Source organism: Macaca thibetana, chromosome 4, assembly GCF_024542745.1.
Source record: "Macaca thibetana thibetana isolate TM-01 chromosome 4, ASM2454274v1, whole genome shotgun sequence".
Lineage (NCBI taxonomy): Eukaryota > Metazoa > Chordata > Mammalia > Primates > Cercopithecidae > Macaca > Macaca thibetana.
Genome location: NC_065581.1, coordinates 157,925,213 through 157,948,637, shown reverse-complemented (window position 1 = coordinate 157,948,637; position 23,425 = coordinate 157,925,213). Strand labels below are relative to the sequence as shown.

At 44.2% G+C, this 23,425-nt stretch overlaps 1 protein-coding gene across 2 annotated transcripts; it reads left to right on the top strand.

Moving 5' to 3' along the window:
- Positions 1-8,190: 8,190 nt before the first annotated feature.
- SOD2 (superoxide dismutase 2) lies at positions 8,191-21,627 on the top strand. 2 transcript variants are annotated; one of them, XM_050789238.1, is made up of 6 exons: positions 8,191-8,388; positions 8,670-8,872; positions 13,331-13,447; positions 16,500-16,679; positions 18,111-18,275; positions 21,447-21,627. In XM_050789238.1, the coding sequence occupies exons 1-5, from the start codon at positions 8,366-8,368 to the stop codon at positions 18,254-18,256; spliced, it is 669 nt and encodes a 222-aa protein (XP_050645195.1). In that variant the 5' UTR covers positions 8,191-8,365; the 3' UTR covers positions 18,257-18,275; positions 21,447-21,627. The 2 variants fall into 2 exon arrangements, with proteins under 2 accessions (XP_050645195.1, XP_050645194.1); XM_050789237.1 differs by having other exon boundaries at positions 18,111-21,627.
- The last annotated feature ends 1,798 nt before the right edge of the window (positions 21,628-23,425 follow it).

Sequence of the window (23,425 nt, the reverse complement as noted above, 5' to 3'; positions counted from 1 at the left end):
TGAAACAGGGTCTTACTCTGTCACCAGGCTGGAGTGCAGTGGCATGATCATGGCTCACTGCAGCCTCAAACTCCTGGGCTCAGGTGATCTGCCTCAGCCTCCCAAGTAGCTGGAACTATAGGCATGTGCTATCACGCCCAGCTTGGTCCCATGACCTTTTAAAAAATATGTTCTTTAGTAATAAAAAGTCTTATAATCACTTTAAGTCAGAACACAGGCTCAATTCACTATCCAAAATGCTCATTGCCATGTGAGAACCAAAACTCCGAAAGTGATTTACAGTCAAGACTTCTTCAACACAGGCCTCTAGTAGACCAGCAGCCTACTGAGGGAGAAAGATGTTGGCAGCTGGCAGGTGTCTTCTCTAGCGTCTTGCCTTCTGCTGCTGCTCTTCATCTTTGAGCATGCTAACCATGGTTCCTCACATGTCCAGGGATTGGCCTGGAGAGGAAGCAGGTGTGGGGTTATATTTATATTGCTCACGGTGGTGGCATGTGGGTGGAATACAGGGAAATCTTACATTCTGTCTTGCCTGACAGTTGCTTTAAGTGGACTCTTATATAAGATTTTGGAGAACACCCCATCGCTGAGAATGTCTCTTAGAGTTCAATCTAAAAGTCGGGAACCTACATTGTGTTCCAGGGAAGCTTAAGAAAATTAGGTCTCTGCTTGATTTGGAAAGCTTAAGATTGAACCTAAATGAAAATCAGGTCAATAAAAAGTCAGAGTTTAACAAAGATAGATGTTATGTCCCAGAGACCAGACACATTTTTTCTTTTTTTTCTTGAGACGGAGTATCGCTCTGTCACCCAGGCTGGAGTGCTGTGGTGCGATCTCAGCTCACTGCAAGCTGTGCCTCCTGGGTTTGTGCCATTCTCCTGCCTCAACCTCCCGAGTAGCTAGGACTACAGGCGCCCGCCACCATGCCCGGCTAATTTTTTGTATTTTTCGTAGAGACGTGGTTTCACCATGTTAGCCAGGATGGTCTCGATCTCCTGATCTCGTGATCTGCCCACCTCGGCCTCCCAAAGTGCTGGGATTACAGGTGTGAGCCACTGCGCCTGGCTGAGACCAGACACATTTAAGCATTACTTTCAAAATGGACTCAGAGAGGTATCTGTTCTTCATTTAGTACTTGGAGACTAAGTCTTCTTATCCATGCCATCAAAAAAAATGGGAGTTGGAAAACATGCCACACATGTTAACAATGCATTTTAACTTAAAACATGTAAATACAATCATATGAAGAACCAGAAAATTATTGGAGCTACTGCATCACCATACTAGTAATGTGTTGTCTCTAATTTCCATCAGTTCTCTGAAGTGGAGTGGAACTTAGACACCTGCAAACCAATCTGATCCCTTAAATGTTTAATAATTGACCCACTCTTAAATATTTGTTTTGTTCACATCTAACTGAACAGTGATCGTTTTTAGTGGCTCGCCTCTAGTGTACCATCATATAGCTGTCTAGTTCCCTCAAACTAAATATCTTTAGCATGAAAATGAAGTCTTATGCGATTTTATCTAATTTCTCACCAAAGGGTAAATGCAGATGTAAGCTGGCACTAGAGGAGGGTGATGCGGCCCGGATGGATAGAGTCCTGGGAGTTGCCTGGATGGGACACTGGTTCCCAGAAATACTCTGATATCAATACTGTTCTCAGTGGACCACGATCTGGCATGGGTGGTATGCGAGGCCATTCCTCCTGTGTACCTATTTTGGCTCCTCCGAGTAGATGTACAGTGTGGGGTGGTTGTGCTGGCCCAGAGATTCAGCCAGCCAAGATCCTATGCTTTGTCACGGCCCTCAGTGGTCTGGGCCACTCTTTAGTAGCTTGAGTAGCTCTTGAGAGTCATTCTTGGAACTGTGCACCTGAAATCAGTCTTACTCTATGACAAATCCTGGGATATGAACTAGAAGTTGGCAGTTTAATAATGACAGATCCCACCCCTTACATAGAATGCAGTGACCATGGTTTTTCTTTTTTTTTTTTTTTTTTTTTTTTTTTTTTTCCGTGGAGTAGTAATGGGGAAGAGGTGGTGTTCATTTCCATAAAGGAAGCAGGATGTTGCAGGAAGTCCTCATGAAGGGATCTTATGGAGGGCTCTGCCAGACTCTCAATATGGGACAACCCTTCTCTTTTGGCCTTCTGGGTCCCCAGCAAGTCTGAGTCTTTCACTAGACTAGGTTGGGAAGACTCAGCTGGGCCATTGTGAAGGGAAACTCCAGGAAACTGGGTCTTCACTGAGGCTACCAAGCAAATGTGATCTAAGGGGCAGATGGACCAAGGTCAGGGCAGAGAAGCAGTATCAAGCTTCAGGTCCAAGAGTGATGACCAGAGTCATGTGTAAGAGATGGGACAACAGGCCAGTCGGGAGTTGGGGAGACGGGGATAAGTTGGGAAGTTGCGTAGGGACAGAAGGAGGAGGAAAGTTTCAAACCTTGGGCTCCAATTAGATAAGGCTGGGCCCAATTATTTTGGGTTTGAGGAATGTGGGAGAGGGAGTGGCAGCTGTTTAAAGGCACAGAGTTACACAGGTTTAACAGCAATACACTTGACCCTTGAACAACATGGGTTTGAACTGCATGGGTCCACTTCTATGTAGATTTTCTTCTGCCTTGGCCCCCGCCCCGCCGAGACAGCAAGATCATCCTCTCCTCTTCCTCAGCCTACTCACCATAAAGATGAGGAGGATGAAGACCTTTATGATGATCCACTTGCACTTAATGAATAGTAAATATAACTTCCTTGATTTTCTTATTAACATTTTTCTTTTCTCTAGCTTACTTTACTGTAAGAACACAATATACATACAAAATATGTGCTAATCAACTTTGTTATTGTCCTCTCTGTGATGTATAATCTTTATGTTATTGCCAGTTAACAGCAGGCTATTAGTGGTTAAGTTTTTGGGGAGTCAAAAGTTATAGTCAGATTTCTTTTCTTGTTTTTCTTCTAAATTTTTTATTGGATTCTTTTTTTTTCTTTTCTGAGACAAAGTCTCACTCTGTTGCCCAGGCGGGAGTGCAGTGGGTGCAGTGGCGTGATCTCAGCTCACTGCAACCTTTGCCTCCCAGGCTCAAGCGGTTCTTTTGCCTCAGTCTCCTGAGTAACTGGGACTGCAGGTGCTTGCCACCATGCCCAGCTAATTTTTGTTTGTTTGTTTTGAGAAGGAGTCTCACTCTGTTGCCCAGACTGGTGTGCAGAGTGCAGTGGCGGGATCTCGGCTCACTGCAATCTCCACCTCCTGGGTTCAAGTGTTTGTTTGTTTGTTTGTTTTTGTTTGTTTTTGAGACTGAGTCTCACTCTGTCTCCCAGGCTGGAGTGCGGTGGTGAGATCTCAGCTCACTGCAACCTCCACCCCCCGAGTTCAAGCGATTCTACTGTCTCAGTCTCCCAAGTAGCTGGGACTACAGGTGCGTGCCACCACGCCTGGCTAATTTTTGTATTTTTAGTAAAGACAGAGTTTCACCATATTGGCCAGGCTGGTCTCCAATTCCTGACCTCATGATCCACCTGCCCCAGCCTCCCAAAGTGCTGGAATTACAGGCGTGAGCCACTGGGCCCTGCCAATTTTTGTATTTTTAGTAGAGATGGGGTTTCATCACATTGGCCAGGCTGATCTTGATTTCCTGACCTCAGGTGATCCGCCCACCTCGGCCTTCCAAAGTGCTAGGATTACAGGCATGAGCCACGGTGCTGGGCCTATACGCAGATTTCTGACTGACGGGGTCAGCACCCCTGACACTGCATTGTTCAGGGGTCAACCGTACATTCATATCCCCCTTACTACCTACTAGCTCTATGAGTGACCTTGGTCAAGTCACTATCTTTGCTTACAGAAGGAATAAAGCATTTGACTTAGTAGCTAGCAACATGGAGGATCTGCTCAATGATGCTGATTCCCTCTTCCCTTTATGGATAGAATCAACTCGTGATTACCTGCCACACGTGTCCACTTTATCCCTTTGTTTAACAGAACACTTTTGTTCTGAACCAAGCTACTCCTTTCCTTTCTAATAGTTAATGTGTTCTTTGAGGATGCAATCTAATCGTAATTTTGCCTGAAGTGGGGGAAAAAATTAAGCTCACGTTGAAACCTTAATATATCTCTATAACCATTTTCTCTTTTAGCCTAGATCATTTCATTTTAGCAATTTAAGTACTACTTTTGGTCCTATTAACAATACCAATCTTGCAAAGGACAGGTTGGTACAACCAATTCTCAGATAAGAGAATTGCCTGGATAAGATTTGTGATCCCAAATTTTAAAAAAGCAGAAAAAACCCCCACAAACCACAGGCAGGAGGAAAGAAAAACAAGAGAATGTAGCTAAGATAATTCCGTTAATGATCAGTTTATGTCAAAGCATGTGGAAATAATGCCTCATAGGAGGATACGTAGCAATGACGATTTTTTAAAACTCATTTTCCCTTGTAGGTACAGAATTGCAAGTTTTTTCTGACTTCAGATGTGCAAAGCTGACTACGTCTGTGTGTGTGTGTCTACCTCTCTTGCCCAGACTGGAGTAAGGTGGCACAATCATAACTCATTGCAGCCTCAAAGTCCTGGTCTCAAGTGATCCTCCTGCCCTCAGCCTCCTGCATAGCTAGGACTGCAGGCACGTGCTACCACACCCGGCTACCTTTTTTTGGTAGAGACAGAGACTTGCTATGTTGCCCAAGCTGGTCTCAAACTCCTGGCCTCAAGCAGTCTTCCCACCTCAGCCTCTCAAAGAGCTGGGATTACAAGCATGAACCACTGCACCTGGCCCCATACCTGACTACATTTCTCAGCTTCCTTTGTAGCTAGGCTGTGCTAGGTAGCCTTGTACCTAATTTTGACGAGTGAGCAGTGAGTGGAATTTGTTGGGTGAATCTACTACAAAGGATCCTTAAAATGGAGATAGTGGGGCCAGGCGCGGTGGCTCAGGCCTGTAATCCCAGCACTTTCGGAGGCTGATGCAGGCAGATCACTTTAGGTTAGGAGTTTGAGACCAGCTTGGCCAACACAGTGAAACCCCAGCTCCACTAAAAATACAAAAATTAGCCAGGCATGGTGGCACACACCTGTAATCCCAGCTACTCAGGAGGCTAAGGCAGGAGAATCACTTGAACTCGGGAGGTGGAGGTTGCAGTGAGCTGAGATCGCACCACTGCACTCCAGCGTGGCAACAAAGCAAGACTCTGATTCAAAAAGAAAGAAAGAAAAAAAAAGGTTGGGGGAGATAGTGGGAGGCCAGTCTTTTGTGCTTCCCCTTTCCTAGAAAGGAGATGAGGTTGCTGGTGCTGTGGAAGCTATTATGGGCCATGAGGCAGCTTTGAAGACAGAAAGCCTGCATCCTTGATGACTGGAATTTCATCCCAACCCAGGACTGACTGCCCCAGATCTTTGTTACATGAGGGAATACACTCTTCTGTGTTTAAGAAACTGTGGCTGGATCTGTTACTGGAATATGAATGCAGTTAATACCTGGCTCAAAATGACTTCATCTCAACCCACATTGGTTGCCTCTTCCAAACAATATATAGGTCTGCACTGTGGTGGGTCTCAGGATGGCTGGCTGCGATGTAGCCTTAGGAAGTTTATGAGAAATCCATATTCATGGTGTCCTGATGTTGCAGAGGACGTCCTGAGCTGGCTGGAGAAATGGGACACAGCTCAATCGACTGTAATCTAACTTCTGAGGCCATTCAGTAACCCCTACAGTGGCCACCTAAAAAAAAAAAGGCAGCCAGGTGCGGTGGCTCAAGCTTATATAAATCCCAGCACTTTGGGAGGCCAAGGTGGGAGGATCACTTGAGCCGAGGAGTTTGAGACCAGCCTGGGCAACATGGCAAAACTCTGTTTCTACAAAAAATACAAAAAATTAGCCAGGCATGGTGGTATGCACCTGTAGTTCCAGCTTGGGAGGCTGAGGTGGGAGAATCACATGAGTCCAGCAAGTTGCTGCAATGAGCCATGATCACGCCACTGCACTCCAGCCTGGGCGACAAAAAGAAAAAGAAAACGGAGCCTATTCACTGGGTGTGGTAGACAAAGTGATAAACTTTTCTTTTACCTCCCATATCCCACAACCTTGGATGCGCTCACAGTCATGGTAGTGTTTTGTAATGATGTAGCTGATGACAGGTGTGATGTTGAAGATCCTTCTACCTGACTGCTGCTGTCAGTCCTACCAGCCCCCAACGTTTGGTGCTTGTTCTAAGGGGCATGTCCTAGGAGTTACTTTAATCTCAAAGTATCACTCTCTGTACAAACAAGTAGTGCAAGTAGCCTGAGCTCAGTCTCCCTATAGGAATATTTTATTACCACTAGATCAAGTCTTTCTATTACAATGACTGATCTGTCTCTGAATCCTGTTGGTTCATCCATCAAAATGCCCTTTTCTTCCAGTTCTCATAGCTAGTGCCCTAAAAGTGACCTGCAGTACCTCCTGCTGAGACGAATGTACCAGCTTCCTAACTAGCCTGCACTCCCTTCATCCACCCAAGTCAGTACCAGACCACCTTGCCTGAAAAACCACCTTCAGTGTGTCTCACTTCAGCAGAAATGTTTCTCAGCTTCCCATTAACCACCACATGAAATCTCTGCTCGTCTGCGTTTTAAGGGTATCTATAGGCTGGGTGCGGTGGCTCCTACCTGTAATCTAAGCACTTTGGGAGGCTGAGGCAGGCGGATCACTTGAGGTCAGGTGTTTGAGACCATCCTGGCCAACATAGTGAAGCCCTGTCTCTACCAAAAGTACAAAAAAAAAAAAAAAAAAAAAAAAATGCGGGGCGTGAAAGCGCACGCCTGTAATTCCAGCGACTCCGGAGGCTGAGGCAGGAGAATCAGTTGAACCTGGGAGGCAGAGGTTGCAGTGAGCCAACATCGCGACACTGCACTCCAGCCTGAGCGACAGAGCGAGACCGTGTCTCAAAAATATATAAATAATAACTTTTAAAAAGCGTATCTATAACCTGGTCCCAGCCTGAATTTCCTTCTTCACCCCAACACGTAGCCCTAGTTACATTCTTCTGATGTCTGTAAACAAGCCCAGCCCTTCCTGTTGTGAAGCCAAATTCAGGTGGTTCCTCTTTGCCTGAATGTTTTCCCATTCCACTTACCAGAAGCCTAGTCATCCTTGGGAGGGCTGTACCGGGGTTGCAAGAAGCAACGGAAACGGTTCAGCACCTGCTACCTTCCATCATATTCTCTTCAATAAAGGGGTAACTCCCGCCAATGGCAGTGTAGATTTCCTAACCTCTACACATGGAAGATTCACACCATTCGGGATTGTTGTTTAACTGTTGAGAGAGCACTTGATACTTAACAGCTTACTAGACAGCGCAGGAAAGAATCCACTGTTGTCCTTTTATGTTATCCTGAACAGTTGGTTGACAGAGTTACTGTAAACACACAAAACATGACTGCCAGGGCTTAGTAGTCAGGAAAGTAGGAACTAGTCCTGACTCACTTAGTAACTATACCCAGGCGAAGCTGCTTAACCTCAGGATTTCGTTGTCAACTGGAATCAACAATACCAACCCTAGGGGTAAAATAAAGATAAATGTGTGCAAATCCTGCCTGCAGTCTCGGGCAAGTCGTAGGTGTCCAAGAACTGGTCTTAGGTAGCCAGCCGGTGGGGACAAAGTCGTGTGCCTGCTGTCCTGGAGGAGGTCCCAAGGTCAGCTTACTTGCAAAGCAAGGGCACGGCGCAGGAGTGCTGAATACGGGTTGGAAGGGCGCTGGCTCTACCCTCCGCTCATAGGCCAGCTGGGCGGCGCTGACCAGCAGCTAGGCCCGGTCTTCCCTAGGAACGGCCCCGGGGGCCCTGGGAGGGTACGAACGTCTTCTTGCAGTCAGGCCTCTGGACCCCGCGGCCGCCCCAGCGTAACCAAAGCTCAGGGGCAGGTGCCGCAGCCGCCTCGTGCAGCGCGATCCCCGCCGGCACCCGGATCTGGGGGAGCCGGAGGCAGGGCCTTCGGGCCGTACCAACTCCACGGGGACAGGGGCCGCCTTCCCTCGGCCGCGCGCCGCCCAAGTAAGGCAGACAGGCAGCGAGGTTGCCGAGGCCGAGGCTAGCCTGCAGTCCCCTTTCTCCCCTGCCCTGGGCGTGGGGTGTACGGCAAGCGCGGGCGGGCGGGACAGGCCCGGGGGCGCCCTGCGTGCCCCCCCGGTTGGGTGCGGCGGGCGCGGGGCGGGGCCCGCGGGGGGGCGGGGCGGCGGTGCCCTTGCGGCGCAGCTGGGGTCGCGGCGCTGTTCCCCGCGCTCTCTTAAGGCCGGCGGGCGGCGCAGGAGCCGCAGTTGTGCTGTGGCGGCCTCTATAGCGGCTTCAGCAGATTGGCGGCATCAGCACCAACACCAGCACTAGCGGCATGTTGAGCCGGGCAGTTTGCGGGTGAGACGAAAGGGGACCCGGTCAAGGCCCCAAGGGCGAAGGGGCGCGCGGCGGGCAGGGCCTCCGCGGCGATGGCGACAGTGGCCGCACCGGGCCTGGCGGGGCCGGGGCACCTGCGGGCGGTTCTCCCGGGAGTGCGCGGCGCGGCGGCTGGAGCGGGGATCCGCAGGGAGGGGACGCGGGGTCTCGGGGGACGCCGCGCGCTGCCGTTCCTCGGCAACCCAGCCTGCGTAGACTGTCCCGCGGCGCGGACTGACCGGGCTGTGCTTTCGCGTCTTCAGCACCGGCAGGCAGTTGGCGCCGGCTTTGGGGTATCTGGGCTCCAGGCAGAAACACAGCCTCCCCGACCTGCCCTACGACTACGGCGCCCTGGAGCCTCACATCAACGCGCAGATCATGCAGCTGCACCACAGCAAGCACCACGCGGCCTACGTGAACAACCTGAACGTTACCGAGGAGAAGTACCAGGAGGCGTTGGCCAAGGGTAGGTTCCAGGCTGAGCGGCGGGAGGCAGTCCCCGACAGAGGCGACCCCAGGGGAGCCGGGCCCCACACGAATGGGCCTCTCCGTGGGGGAGAACCCGCTTCGCGTTTGTACCGGTTCCGAGTTTTCCAGGCACAGTAGTCTCTCTTAAACACATGGTCTACCTCGTTGTAGAAGGAGTGCCTCGATGGGTTTGAACACACTTCTGTCATCTCAGGGAACTTGGGGTCCTGCGAAGGAGTTTGTCTTAGTGTTGTAAGCCACATTCCGTTACCCATATTGCCAGCACTAGTGAATTGTAGGGCCTGAAAAGAAAGCTCTACTGTGTCACTCGTTTTTTTTGCAAACTAAAATTGTTCTTGTTGTATAATGTGTTTTGGCGAAATGTTTGGTCTCTCAGGTAGGTGTGCCAGCCGTTTGCAGGAGGGCTGAGAGCGCCTGTCCACTGGCGGCCCAGACATCATCAGGTCCGCAAGTGTCTGTGAGTGTCTCTGAGTGTCAGGGTCACCTCCTGATAGAAGTGGGAGTGGCGCCTTGCTGCCAGGTCACACTGAAGGTGGGAGACAGGAGGACACTACTCCGTGCTAGGAACCGTGGTCCTGGTCATCTTCCTGAGAGCAAACAGGGTCGGGAGTCCAGCCTAGGACTTGGAGACTCCCTGCGTCCCCAGCAACCCTGCAGGGGAAACTTCACTGAGCCCACTTGTTGACTTCAGGTGGGAGAAGAAGAGGCACACCACTGTGGTGTGCGTTACCAAAAAAGCAGTAACCTAACTGGTAAAGCAGTAACCTAACTGTGGAACAGTTCAGGATCTTTAGACTCGATACTTTTCTTGATTTCAGTTAGGAGTCAAAGTTCACAAGGAAAATAGCCCTTCAGTGGGAAACTGAAATAGGCTTGTTTTTATTTACTATTTACTCATATTTGTAATGCAATTAAAAAATATGGCGTTAACTTTTTTTTTTTTCCCCTCAAGAACTTGGTTGGTAAAACCAGGGGTATGTGGACTTTTTGAGTCTGCGCCGTTTGGGGGTGTGTATGGGAATGTTATGTTTTAACGTTTTTTTTACAAAATAGTAGTGTCCTCTTAATCTATTCGTTAGTAGTGTGCGCAAGGAAGATAATCAATAGTCATGTTTTCAGACTCTGTATTGCTTGGTAAGCTAGGTAGTACAAAGTGTTTACTTTTCCTTAAATGTTTTGAATTTCAGGGTTATGAAATTTGTTGAGTAATTTTTACACAGTGACATCTTGTTGACTGGAGGCATCTAGTGGAAAAGTGAGGTATTTCAGCCTGATTGTGTTTGAAGTAAATGACTAAACTAAAAGAGGAGGAAGTTACCACATTCTGAAAGATTTGCTTGAGACAGATGAACCTTGAATTACGGGAAAAGGCCCCGTGATTTAGGAAATAACAAATTTGGGAAACATGTAATGGGGAGAGACTGGGGAATACCCCAGTTGTGAAAGTAATTCCTGTAAGGCAACATCTGACACCCGGAAAGCTTTCTCTTCGGTATTTTAAAAACAACTTAATTTCAGTCCTTTACTTCTGGAATCAAAGCTTTACTTATGTAATACAACCCACTGGAAAAAAGCTTTATATTTTACTATATTGTTTATAAGTGAGTACCTGCAGAGCTTTCTTTTACTTAAACATATTTTTAAAATTATTAAAAAGTTAGATTTTCACGTTTGAAATCTTGGGGAAAAAAGGTAAAACAATTTCATAATCTCATCTCATGTAACTGATTAATGAATATTTTTCAACCAAAAGCATTTGACTTTTATTATTATTTGAGGCAAAAACTAAACTGAAACCAAATAAAATGTTGAATTTCAAAAAAGTGTTCTTAAAAGCAGATATTAAGCCCTCAATTTTTATTAATTTTAAAATGAGTAAGCAAACTGTAAGATGTTAAGATTATTAAATTATCTCTCATTAAGCATGTATCTTTCCCATTTGAAAAATTTAGTTACTATTGATTTATTAAAAAATAATAGAAAACTTACATTTATTTTTAGGGTGACTCTCAATCAGATTTAATAAGGGAAACACAGTTCTATAAGAAAATTATTTGTAAACCTAGCAAAGGAAAAAAAAAGTTGGTGTCTTTAAATAACCCTTCAAGATTAGCCGTGTATTCAGATATCACTTGGTCCTCTCCTCCTTTCTGAATTGCTGAACAACTGGAGCTTGTTTCAGAAAGCAGCATTGCCTATGTATGTTCCTTTTTAAAAAAAATGTTTTTTTAAATTTTTCTAAAAAATAGATGGGGTCACACTATGTTGCCCAGGCTGTTCTTGAATCCTGGGCTTCCCCATCCACCCACCTTGGCCTTCCACAGTGCTGGGATTACAGGCGTGAGCCACCGTGCCTAGCTAGACATATGGGTTTCTTTTTGTTTTTTTTTTTCACGATGGAATCTCGATCTGTCCCCCAGGTTGGAGTGCAGTGATGTAATCTCAGCTCACTACAACCTGCGCCTCCTGGGCTCAAGCAATTCTCTTGCCTCAGCCTCCTGAGTAGCTGGGATTACAGCTGCACACCACCACGCCTGGCTAGTTTTTGTGGTTTTTTAAGTAGAGATGGGGTTTTTCCATGTTGGCCAAGCTGGTCTGGAACTCCTGACCTCAAGTGATCCACCCACCTCGGCCTCCCAAAGTGCTGGGATTACAGGTGTGAGCCACCTCACCTGGCCTTGTATGTACCTTTTTTTTTTCTTTTTCTTTTTTTTTTTTTTTTTTTTGAGACAGAGTATTGCCCTGTCGCCCAGGTTGGAGTGCAGTAGCGCAATCTCGGCTCACTGCAACCTCTGCCTCCTGGGTTCAAGCTATTCTCCTGCCTCATGCTCTTGAGTAGCTGGGATTACAGGGACATGCCACCATGCCTGGCTAATTTCTGTATTTTTAGTGGAGACAGGGTTTCACCATGTTGACCAGGCTGGTCTCGAAATCCTGACCTCAAGAGATGTGCCTGCCTCGGCCTCCCAAAAAAAGTGCTGGGATTACAGGCTTGAGCCACCGCACCCGACCCAGACATATGTTCTTAATGTACACTTTCAGAACAGCAGTTGAGAACTTTTTCCAAAATGTAAGCTCCTTGAGAGCAGAGCTCTCAGTGGGTCTCTCTGTCCTTTACTTTGCTTCTCTTGGTATCTTGTGGATAATATGCATGAAATATTTATTAAACAAGGGGATTTCCATTTTTTTCTAATATTAATAGTTCAGTTAATCTGTAGCTTCTTGAAGGCATAGAAAATAATATTTTATTTTGCCTACTTGTTTGACAAGGTACCCATGCAGTATGCCAGGAGTTACAGGGCCTATCGAGAAGGAGTAAAGGGTCTGGGAGGGTGGCAGGGAATTGCTAATTCATGTATGGTGTTTAGAGAAGGCTTCACTGATGGGGTTGATGTTTCAGTGGAGACTTGAAGGAGGAACAGGAATGCAGCATGAGGCTGTCATGGGGAAGACTGTTCAGCAGAGGCAGCAGTGCTCAGCTAGCCTTGAAGGGAACATCCGAGTTGGTCATGTGAGTGCAAAAATGCCAGTGTGGCTGCAGCTGGGTAAGCACGTGCTCAATGACGGGGTCAAGTGCAGCGCCTCTTGGTAGTGAGAGTAGCTGAGTGGAAGCACCTAGGGTTCACTCCAGTGAGAAGGAGAGCTTTTGGAGAGGGCAAAGCCCATCCCCCTCCCAAAACTGAGGGAATAGTGGCACCAGTGCGGTGGGAGATACTGGTCCTCTGTACCAATGAGGTGGCAGTAGAGTTAGGAAGAAGGGATTGGGTTCTGCTTGTGCTGTATTTTGTCTTTCATTTTTCCCTGTGTGCTTTTATATAGATTGGATGTATTTTAAAGGTAGAGCTGGCTTTGCTAATGGATATGCTGGTGGATTGGATGTGGGGTGAAGGGAGAGGAGTCAAAAATGACATCAGGTTCCCAAGGATGTCCTGAGGGACAGAGCTGGCATTTACTGAGATCGGAGGCGACAATAGGAGGAGTTAAGTTTGGGGTTGAACATCAGGAGTTCAGTTTTGAGTATGTTGAGTTTCTTGTTAATGGGACTTGGAGATATTTCCCAATGAATGGTTGTCTGTCTTGAAAATGAGAGTTGAAACTTTTCTGTACAGTCTGTGTGTTGAGCCATACATTTTGGCATTCTATTATTTTATTTGATTGTCCTCTTTGGTGTTTCATTTCCTGAAATCTCTTCTATTTAAAAGACCCTGAGCCTAGCAGCCAGGAGTGAATTTTCTAGCTTTTCCACCTCTGCTAGGCCCTTCATCATGTCTGGGACAAATAATTTTGGGGGGAGGTAAATTTTAGGACAAACAGGGATGTTATAGATAAGCTGGTCCCATTATCTAATAGCTTACAAAGAAAAAAATATAATGTATACAGTGGTTGAAAAAGTAAGAGTTATAAAAAAAAATGTGTTTGCATTTTAACTTTTCAGGAGATGTTACAGCCCAGATAGCTCTTCAGCCTGCACTGAAGTTCAATGGTGGTGGTCATATCAATCATAGCATTTTCTGGACAAACCTCAGCCCTAATGGTGGTGGAGAACCCAAAGGTTAGTATATATTGGTGCACCCTTATCTTCATCTTGTGCACAGTAGGAGTCAATGGTTGATTTACTTACGTTACCTTATACTTGTTTTTTTTTTTTTTTGAGATGGAGTTTTATTCTTGTTGCCCAGGCTGGAGGACAGTGGCGCAGTCTTGGCTCACTGCAACCTCCACTTCCCGGATTCAAGCGATTCTCCTGCCTCAGGCTCCCGAGTAGCTGGGATTACAGGCGCCTGCCAGCATGCCTGGCTAATTTTTGCATTTTTAGTAGAGATGAGGTTTCACCATGTTGGCCAGGCTGGTCTTGAACTCCTGACCTCATGATCTGCCTGCCTTGGCCTCCCAAAGTGCTGGGATTACAGGTGTGAGCCACTGTGCCCAGCCTAAGTTACCTTATTCTTACCAGAGGTATCATAGTGGCATATTTTTCATAACAACGAGTACGATAAAAGTTGTAACTTTCAAAAGGACACAAGTAGGAATGGAGAATGCATTCATGGAGTTAGGTCATAAGATTTTATGTTCACACACACATAGAATATCACATCAACTCCACCTTCTGGTTTCTGGACTGTACTACATATTAGGGAAAGACTGAGAAACTTTGTTTTATGAAGTTTCTTTTTGTTTTGAGACGGAGTCTTGCTGTCGCCCATGCTGGAGTGCAGTGGTGTGATCTCGGCTCACTGCAACCTCTGCCTTTCAGGTTCATGCAATTCTCGTGCCTCAGCCACCCAAGTAGCTGGGATTACAGGCATGTGGCATCACTCCTGGCTAATTTTTGTATTTTTAGTAGAGACAGGGTTTCACCATGTTGGCCAGGCTGGTCTTGAACTCTTGGCCTCAAGTGATCCACCCACCTCGGCCTCCCAAAGTACTGTGGTATGGATATGAGCCACCGCGCCCAGCCTAAAAAAGATGAACTTTCTGTTTACTAGTTTCTAGGGCCTGGATTAGATAGTTAACCTTCTGTACCTTTTTTCATCTATGTGATACAGGGGATAACAATGGTGTTGTTTTGAGAATTAAATTACAGTGTCATTTGCTATTTTTCACTTTTCCTAACTGATAAAAAGTCAGTTGTTCCAGGAAATTAGGTTTTCTGGGTATTTTTTAAAAGGGTTCAGGGAATGAGGAGAGGACAGGGCTAGATGGTCTTGTTCGCTATCACTGTTTCCTTGACTTCCTGTGTAGCTTGTGGAGGTCCAGATGACTTCAATTATCTTCCTCACCCAGGGAAGGCATGAGGCCTAAATGTAGTTCTTCTCTCTTGTTTCTGGGCTCCGGATATGCACGCTAAGTTTCTGTGGTTTTATTGTTCGTTTTTAATCAGTGTTATGGCAGGCAACCTATCTTACGCACTTGAAATAAGCAATTTCATTTTAAGGTAATGATGACTGAGGGGAGTAAGCATGGGAAACTGGGCAACTTTTTATTTTTGTTTTTGTTTATTATTATTTTTGAGATGGAGTTTAGCTCTTTCGCCCAGGCTACAGTCAAGTGGCTTGATCTTGGCTCACTGCAACCTCCGCCCACCCCGGGTTCAAGCAATTCTCTGCCTCAGCCTCCCGAGTAGCTAGGATTATAGGTGCCCACCACCGTGCCCGGCTAATTTTTTTGTATTTTTAGTAGAGAAGGATTTCTCCGTGTTGGCCAGGCTGGTTTGAAACTCCTGACCTCAGATGATCCACCCGCCTCAGCTTCCCAAAGTACTAGGATTACAGGTGTGAGCCACTGTGCCCAGCCAACTTATTTTTCTTCTGAGTTCAGTCTTCTAGACTATCAGTTAATACTTATGAAGTTTTGTCAGTTATCAGAATATCAGATATATTCATATGCAACCAATGGTTTTGGTACACTGCCATTTTTTTTTAATCTGTACCATTTCATTCCATCATTTGTGCTTACAAAGATGATTACTTTTAAACCCGTAGAATAAGAGAAGTGCGATTTTGACCCAGTTGATTTAGTTGATGTGACTAATCTAGAATTATATTCTGTATTGCTACAGAATAAAAGGGTTGTAGCTCTTAAAGTATACCCTTAGTTCAGTCATAGAGAAAATCGCCCATTTTAAAACAATGTAATCAAGACAGAAGGATCTGGGCTGCCTTGGATAAGAACAATAGCTTTATTCCCAAATAGAGACATAGAAGAAGCAGGGTAGAAGTCAAGGGAAAATTTTCTATTCAGGGAAAAGAAAAAGCTAACAGAAGTAGTATTTCTTTCCTAACAAAAATAGCACAGTGAGTGGGGAAATCCCTCTAACATGATTCATTAAAAAATGTAAACTATGCAGCTGAAGGCCATTATCCTAAGCAAGTTAACCCAGGAACAGAAAACCAAATGCCACAAGTGGAAGCTAAACATGGGGTACTTATGGACATAAAGATGGCAACAATAGACACTGGGGACAGAGCAGGGAGGGAGAAAGAAGGGGAGGGGGTGAAAAACTGTTGTGTACTAAACTCACTACCTGGATGATGGGATCAATTGCACCCCAGACCTCAGCATCACATGATAACCCACGTAACAAGCCTGAGCATGTACCCTCTGAATTTAAAATAAAATTTGAACCGGGTGCGGTGGCTCATGCCTGTATTCCCAGCACTTTGGGAGGCCAAGGCAGGTGGATCTCCTGAGGTCGGGAGTTTGAGACCAGCCTGATCAACATGGAGAAACCCTGACTCTACTAAAAACACAAATTAGCCAGGCGTGGTGGTGCATACCTGTAATCCCAGCTACTCGGGAGGCTGAGGCAGGAGAATCGCTTGAACCTGGGAGGCGGAGGTTGCAGTGAGCCGAGATTATGCCATTGCACTCTAGCCTGGGCAACAAGAGTGAATCTCCGTCTCAAAAAGTAAAAAATTAAAAAAAAAAAAAGTTTAAACGAAAACATGTGAATTAAAATTGTGCAACTTAGATCCAGGTGTCGCTTTCTGATGTCTAGTTTCTTGGGCCCTATGACAAAAATATTTTAATACATGTAATACAACATTTTTTGTAATTGTTGAAATCTGTTCATTTGTGGGTGTTTTTGGATTTTTTTAAAATAGGGGAGTTGCTGGAAGCCATCAAACGTGACTTTGGTTCCTTTGAAAAGTTTAAGGAGAAGCTGACGGCTGCATCTGTTGGTGTCCAAGGCTCAGGTTGGGGTTGGCTTGGTTTTAATAAGGAACGGGGACAGTTACAAATTGCTGCTTGTCCGAATCAGGATCCACTGCAAGGAACAACAGGTTAGATTTAAAAATTGTCATTTCATTTGGGAGAGATGCTCCGCTGTAAAGCATTCAACTAGAAATAAGGAAACCCAGCAGTGTTTTCACTTACAATCCTGTAACACTTTGTGCAAATCTTAACAGATAACACTCAGAATCTTGTGTAAGTAAAAATGTTTTAGAAGTCCTGATATTTCATAAAATAAGTGCATGTAATTTTATAGGTACATTAACAAAAATGTTTTGCATTTATTTATTTATTTATTTATTTTTAATTTTTTCTTTTTTTTTTTTTTGAGATGGAGTTTTGCTCTTGTTGCCCAGGCTGGAGTACAATGGTGCAATCTCAGCTCACTGCAATCTCCGCCTTCTGGGTTCAAGCAATTCTCCTGCCTCAGCCTCCTGAGTAGCTAGGATTACAGGCATGCACCACCATGCCCGTCTAATTTCGTATTTTTAGTAGAGATGGGGTTTCTCCACGTTGGTCAGGCTGGTCTCGAATTCCCTACCTCAGATGATCTGCCCGCCTCGGCCTCCCAAAGTGCTGCGATTACAGGCGTGAGCCACCATGCCCAGCCTATTTATTTATTTATTTTTTTGAGACAGATCTCACTCTGTTGCCCAGGCTGGAGTGCAGTGGTGCAATCTCGGCTCACTGCAACCTCCGCCTCCCGGGTTCAAGCGATTCTTCTGCCTCAGCCTCCCAAATAGCTGGGATTACAGGCATATACCACCATACCTGGATACTTTTTGTACTTTTAGGAGAGATGGGGTTTCATCATGTTGGCCAGGCTGGTCTCGAACTCCTGACCTCAAGAGATCCACCTGCCTCGGCCTCCCAAAGTGCTGGGATTATAAGCATGAGCCACTGCGCCTGGCCTAAGAGTTTTTTTAAATGAATGTTTTACAGTTAGAACCAAATTCTTCATTTACCTCACTTAATTTCTGAAAACACTGTGTCCTTCAACTGCTCTGTGTTCCCAAAGATTAAAATTAGCCTTGCGGAGCAGAGCTGTTTCCTCATAAACCCCTGTGAGTGCCCAGACCCTTTGGAGGAGATTCTCAGGGGGCCTCTGCCCACTCCCACGAATGTAATACCCACTTCCTGCTGCTCCTAAGACCACCATGAGGAAGGCTGAGAATTGGCTCTTGAATGAATTTGTTGGTATTTTTAAGAATAGCTATTAAAATACTGTTATTAATTTTCCTAAGTCTATTTTATTTATTGTTAGTATTTGTCACATTTTGTTTGTAAACAATAAATTTAAAATATTCTATAGGAATATTCATTCTTATCTAGATTTTCTATTTCTATTAAAAAAACAAGTGAATGAGATTGTTACAAAGGGTTATTTTGTATGGGTGGAATAATAAAAGTTGAACGTGAGAAGATGCAGTGTTTTAGACTGAAACTGATGGCTCGTTCTTTTTTCCCCTTCTTTCTAACAGGCCTTATTCCACTGCTGGGGATTGATGTGTGGGAGCACGCTTATTACCTTCAGTATAAAAATGTCAGGCCTGATTACCTAAAAGCTATTTGGAATGTAATCAACTGGGAGAATGTAACTGAAAGATACATGGCTTGCAAAAAGTAAACCACGATCATTATACTGAGTATGTTAAGCTCTTTATGACTATTTTTGTAGTGGTATAGAGTACTGCAGAATACAGTAAGCTGCTCTATTGTAGCGTTTCTTGATGTTGCTTAGTCACATGTTTCATAAGCAACTTAATGTTCTGAATAATTTCTTACTAAACATTTTGTTATTGGGCAAGTGATTGAAAATAGTAAATGCTTTGTGTGATTGAGTCTGATTGGACATTTTCTTCAGAGAGCTAAATTATAATTGTCATTATAAAACCATCAAAAATATTCCATCCTTATACTTTGGGGACTTGCAGGGATGCCTTTCCAATCCTATTTCATTGCAGTTATAGAAAATCTAGTCTTTTTGCCCCAGTTACTTAACAATAAAATATTAACACTTTCCCAAGGGAAACCCTCGGCTTTCTATAGAAAACTGCACTTTTTGTTGAGTAATCCTCTGCAGTGATACTTCCGGTAGAAGTCACCCAGTGGTTTTGTTATGGTCAAATGTTCCTGAATAGTTTTTGCAAATAGAGCTGTATACTGTTTAAATGTAGCGGGTGTAACTGAACTGGGGTTTGCTCACCTGCGCAGTAAAGGCAAACTTCAACAGCAAAACTGCAAAAAGGTGGTTTTTGCAGCAGGAGAAAGGAGGATGTTTCTTTGCAGGGCGCCAAGCAAGGAGAATTGGGCAGCTCATACTTAAGACCCGATCTCCATGATGACTTCCAAGCTAGAGTTTTTAAAGGCAGTGGTAAATTTCAGGAAAGCAGAAGCTAAAGGCAAAATTATAAATCAGTTGAGATCGGGTGCATTCAGGGTGGAATGGCTGTATACCAAAATTGTAAATCAATACATGAAGCTTATATATTGGTTTGGCCTGAAAAGTGAAGTGGGCGGGCTTACAGGTTATGGTGGATTCAAAGACTCCCTGATTTGTGATTGGTTAAGGAAGCAAAGCTTTGTCTAAAAACTTGGGGTCCACAGAAAGGAACGAAAAGGTCAGGCCAGGCCCCTCAGCAAGAAACTTAGAACAAAGAATGGAGGTCAGAGTTTAGTCCCTGGTGTTCCCCCTTATCTGATGTCTGTGTGAATCCATTTGGTGGGGATCTGGGTTTCTGAAAAGTAGCTCAGGGACACATGTTAAGGATGTTTCTAGGAGACTAACTTCCCTGGCTATTGTTTGAAACTGTATTACCTTCTTGCTTATCAGGTTGCTCGTTTACTTCTCAGGGCTAGCTAGGTGCCTGGAATTTTCAGTGAAGGAACTCAAGATTTTCCTTTATTTCTGTGCTTGTGGGAATCCCCCTGGCACACCCCAAAGAGGGGTCCCTGCTCCATCTCACAGGGATCTTTTTTTATATTTGGCTTATCATGCATTTCCCATGTTGTTTCATCATCTCCCTAATTTCCTGTTTTTGAGTATTTCATTTGTTTCTAATTGTTATTACAGATCATGCTGGGGTGGGGTGAGTAACTCTGTGCACATAGGTTTATCTCCTATTGGAATATTTTCTTTATATAGGCTTTTTTTTTTTTTTTTTTTTTTCTGGAGACGGAGTCTTGCTCTGTTGTCCAGGCTGGAGTGCAGTGGCGTGATCTCGGCTCACTGCAACCTCCACTTCCTGGGTTCAAGTGATTCTCCCACCTCAGCCTCCTGAGTAGCTGGGATTACAGGTACATGCTACCACGCGTGGCTAATTTTTGTATTTTTAGTAGAGACACGGTTTCACCATGTTGGCCAGGGTGGTCTCGAACTCCTGACCTCAAGTGATCCATCTGGCTCGGCCTCCCAAAGTGCTGGGATTACAGGCATGAGCCACGGCACCTGGCCTATATAGACTTTTCTCTTAAACCTATTTAGTAATGTTTTCCCAAGTTTATTTTTAATTTTTAATTTTTTCCCCAACCTTATTTTTCTATTTTTTTTTTAAGTAAAAATGGGGTAACTTAGCAGTTTCAATATTGAAGACTGAAGTTAAAAAAAAATTTAAATTCAAGGTACTTTTAAAATTCAATTAGAAAAGTAGGCTTTAAAAATTATTAGAGACGGGAGTACCGAAACTGTGTGTGTGTATGTGTGCGTACGCATGCTCGTGGATTGGAAAAACTTTGGAGACTGATGGCTTTTCATTATATATGTATCACAGTGAAACGGCTTTTATGTGTCATGTAAGATTACTACTTGCCTCTCTAAACAAGGTGGTGACTCTGTGTAAGTAGATGGGCAAGTGGAACCTTTTGGAAGATGAGCTTTTGGATATAAGTCGTCTGCTAGATCATGGTTTGTATTGAACTAACAAGGTTTGCAGATCTGCTGACTTACATAAAGCTTTTTGATTCCTACTAAGCTTTAAGATTTAAAAAATAATCAATGTTGAAATTTCTTTGGGGCTCTATTTTTGCTTTGGCTTTCTGGTGAGAGAGTGAGGAAGCGTTCTTTCCTTCACTAAGTTTGTCTTCTCTTCTGGATAGATTGATTTTAAGAGACTGAGGGAATTTACAAACTAAAGAATTTAATCATCTGGTGGAAAAGGAGACTTTAAGATTGTAAAACAGGCTGGGTGGGGTGACTCACATCTGTAATCCCAGCACTTTGGGAGGCCAAGGCAGGTGGATCGCTTGAAGGAGTTCAAGACCAGCCCGGCCAACATGGTGAAACCCTGTCTCTACTAAAAATACAAAAAAATTTTAAAAAGATCGTTTAGCTCTGTTTTTCATAATAGAAATAGAAAAAGTAAAGTTGCCTTTTCTTCTGAAAAGAGCAAGTATTGTTCAGACCAACAAGGGTTTTTGTGATTGAATCACCAGTGCCTGTCCTAGTCATAGCTGTGCTTCAAAAATCTTAGCGTGATTAGTGTTGGAGTAAAACAAGGAAGCAAAGCAAATTCTGTTTTTGAAATTCTGTTGCTTGAACTATTTTGTAATAATTAAACTTTGATGTTGAGAAATTACAACTTTATTGTACACTTCATTGCAGCTTGAAATTCATGGTCTTAAAGTGAGATTTGAGTTTCTATTGAGCACCTTTAAAAAAGTAATACCAAACCATAAAGTTAAAATTGATGTATATTGAGTCATATCTAAAACCAGGTATAAACGTAAATTGTATTTCCTGTTTTAATTTCAGGGGAACTACTGTTTGGGAAAGCTATTATTAGGCAAATGTTTTAAAAATTACTGTTTCTCATTTTCAGTCATACCCTAATGATCTCAGCAAGATAATGTCCTGTCTGCTAAGATGTGCATCAAGCCTGGTACATACTGAAAATCCTATAAGGTCCTGGATAATTTTTGTTTGATTATTCATTGAAGAAACATTTATTTTCCAATTGTATGAAGTTTTTGACTTAATAAAGGAATCTGTCAACCATCAAAGAGGTCTGCATTATGCTTGCATGTCAAAAACATTAAAAGTTATATAATGTTCTATCATTTTCACTGAGTTTCCGTGGGAAAGGAATCGTAAATAATAGGTAGTTGAAATACTACTTTTAAGACCAAGAACTCTATCTCCAGTCATATCTGTAATAACATCATCAGATAACATAAAAGCATAGTATTAGGGATATAGGACAAAACCAAAGTGTTTTTGCTGTTGTCACATACCACTCAATACTTTTATACCAGATTGTCCAGTGGACACCAGCTGGATGTCCTATAATTCAATTCTGATACTATCTACCTGGAATTGAAGTCAGATCCTACAAGTGGAGGGCTCAGACCACAAGACTGCCCCCACTTCAGATACCAATCGCAAGTCCCTGTGCTTCTGACTGGCTATAAAATGGGGTTCCCATGACCCCTTCCTTGGTTTTGATTTATTTGCTAGAGCAGCTCCCAGAACACAGGGAAACACTCTACTTATGTTTACCCATTTTTAATTTTATTACTTTATTAAAACTACATATTGGGTACAATACTAATTTACTGTAAAGGATATTTCATTTATTTATTTATTTAGAGATGGAGTCTCACTGCGTCATCCAGGCTGGAGTGCGGTGGTGCAATCTTAGCTCACTGCAACCTCCTCCTCCTAATTTCAAGCGATTCTCGTGCCTCAGCCTCCCAAGCAGCTGGGATTACAAGTGTGCACCACCACACCCAGCTAATTTTTGTATTTTTAGTAGAAATGGGGTTTCACTCCGTTGGCCAGGCTGGTCTCAAATTCATGACCTCAAGTCATCCACCCACCTCAGCGTCCCAAAGTGCTGAGATTACAGGTGTGAGCCACCGCCTCTGGCCTGTAGAGGATATTTCAAAGGATACAGATGAACAGCCAGATGGGAGAGATGCATAGGGCAAAACATGTGAGAAGGGGTATGGAGCTTTCCTGCCCTCTCCACGCCATCAGCTACCCAGAAGCTCATCTGGACCCTGACCCTTTGGGGTTTTATGGAGGCTTCATTATGTCCATTATGTCAGCATGATTACCATTGGCCATTGACGATTAACTCAACCTGCAGCCCCTCTCCCCTTTATGGAGGTTGTGGGCTGAGGCTGGGAGTCTAAACTCTCTAATCTTGCCTTGGTCTTTCTGGTGAGCAGCCCCCCATCCTGAAGCTACCTAGGGGCTCCCAGCCACCAATCATTTCATTAGCAAACAAAAGATACTTCAAGGGGTTTACAGCCAAGAGACCAAGCAAGGATTAAGACAATATATATATTTCTTATAAATAACATGATCACAAATAGTATTTTATATATTTCTCATAATAACTGGGTGTGGTCGCTCACACCTATCATCCCAGCTACTAACAGGCTAAGGCAGGAGGATCACAGGCTCAGGAGTGTGAGGCTATAGTGAGCTATGATTGTGCTACTGCACTCCAGCCTGGGTAACAGTGTGAAACCCTGTCTCAAAGTTCTTGTAGCATCTTAGAACATTAACCAACCACAGAATATTGCCTTCACTCTGAAAAAGTAATCATAGTTTTACAAGATGTATTTTAAATAAAGTTCTGGTGATATTTTACTCTGGTCATTGGAATATAGGAGCTTACCACCTGGTACCACTCTTCTTAGAGTGGTATACTATTTGGTATAGTACCGGCATACTATTTGGAAAGGGATGTTAAGTTGGCATGACCTGTCTAGGGTGAATTCATGCCGTCTGCTTTCATCGTGGGCTTTATAGTAATGAGAGTGCTTCTGTTGTCAAGATGATTCTGGGACA

Coding starts and splice junctions, on each gene's coding strand:
- SOD2 (XM_050789238.1), top strand. CDS start 8,366: ATGTTGAGCCGGGCAGTTTGCGG. Junction 8,873..13,330: donor CCAGGAGGCGTTGGCCAAGG/GTAGGTTCCAGG, acceptor TTAACTTTTCAG/GAGATGTTACAGCCCAGATA. Junction 13,448..16,499: donor TGGTGGTGGAGAACCCAAAG/GTTAGTATATAT, acceptor TTTTTAAAATAG/GGGAGTTGCTGGAAGCCATC.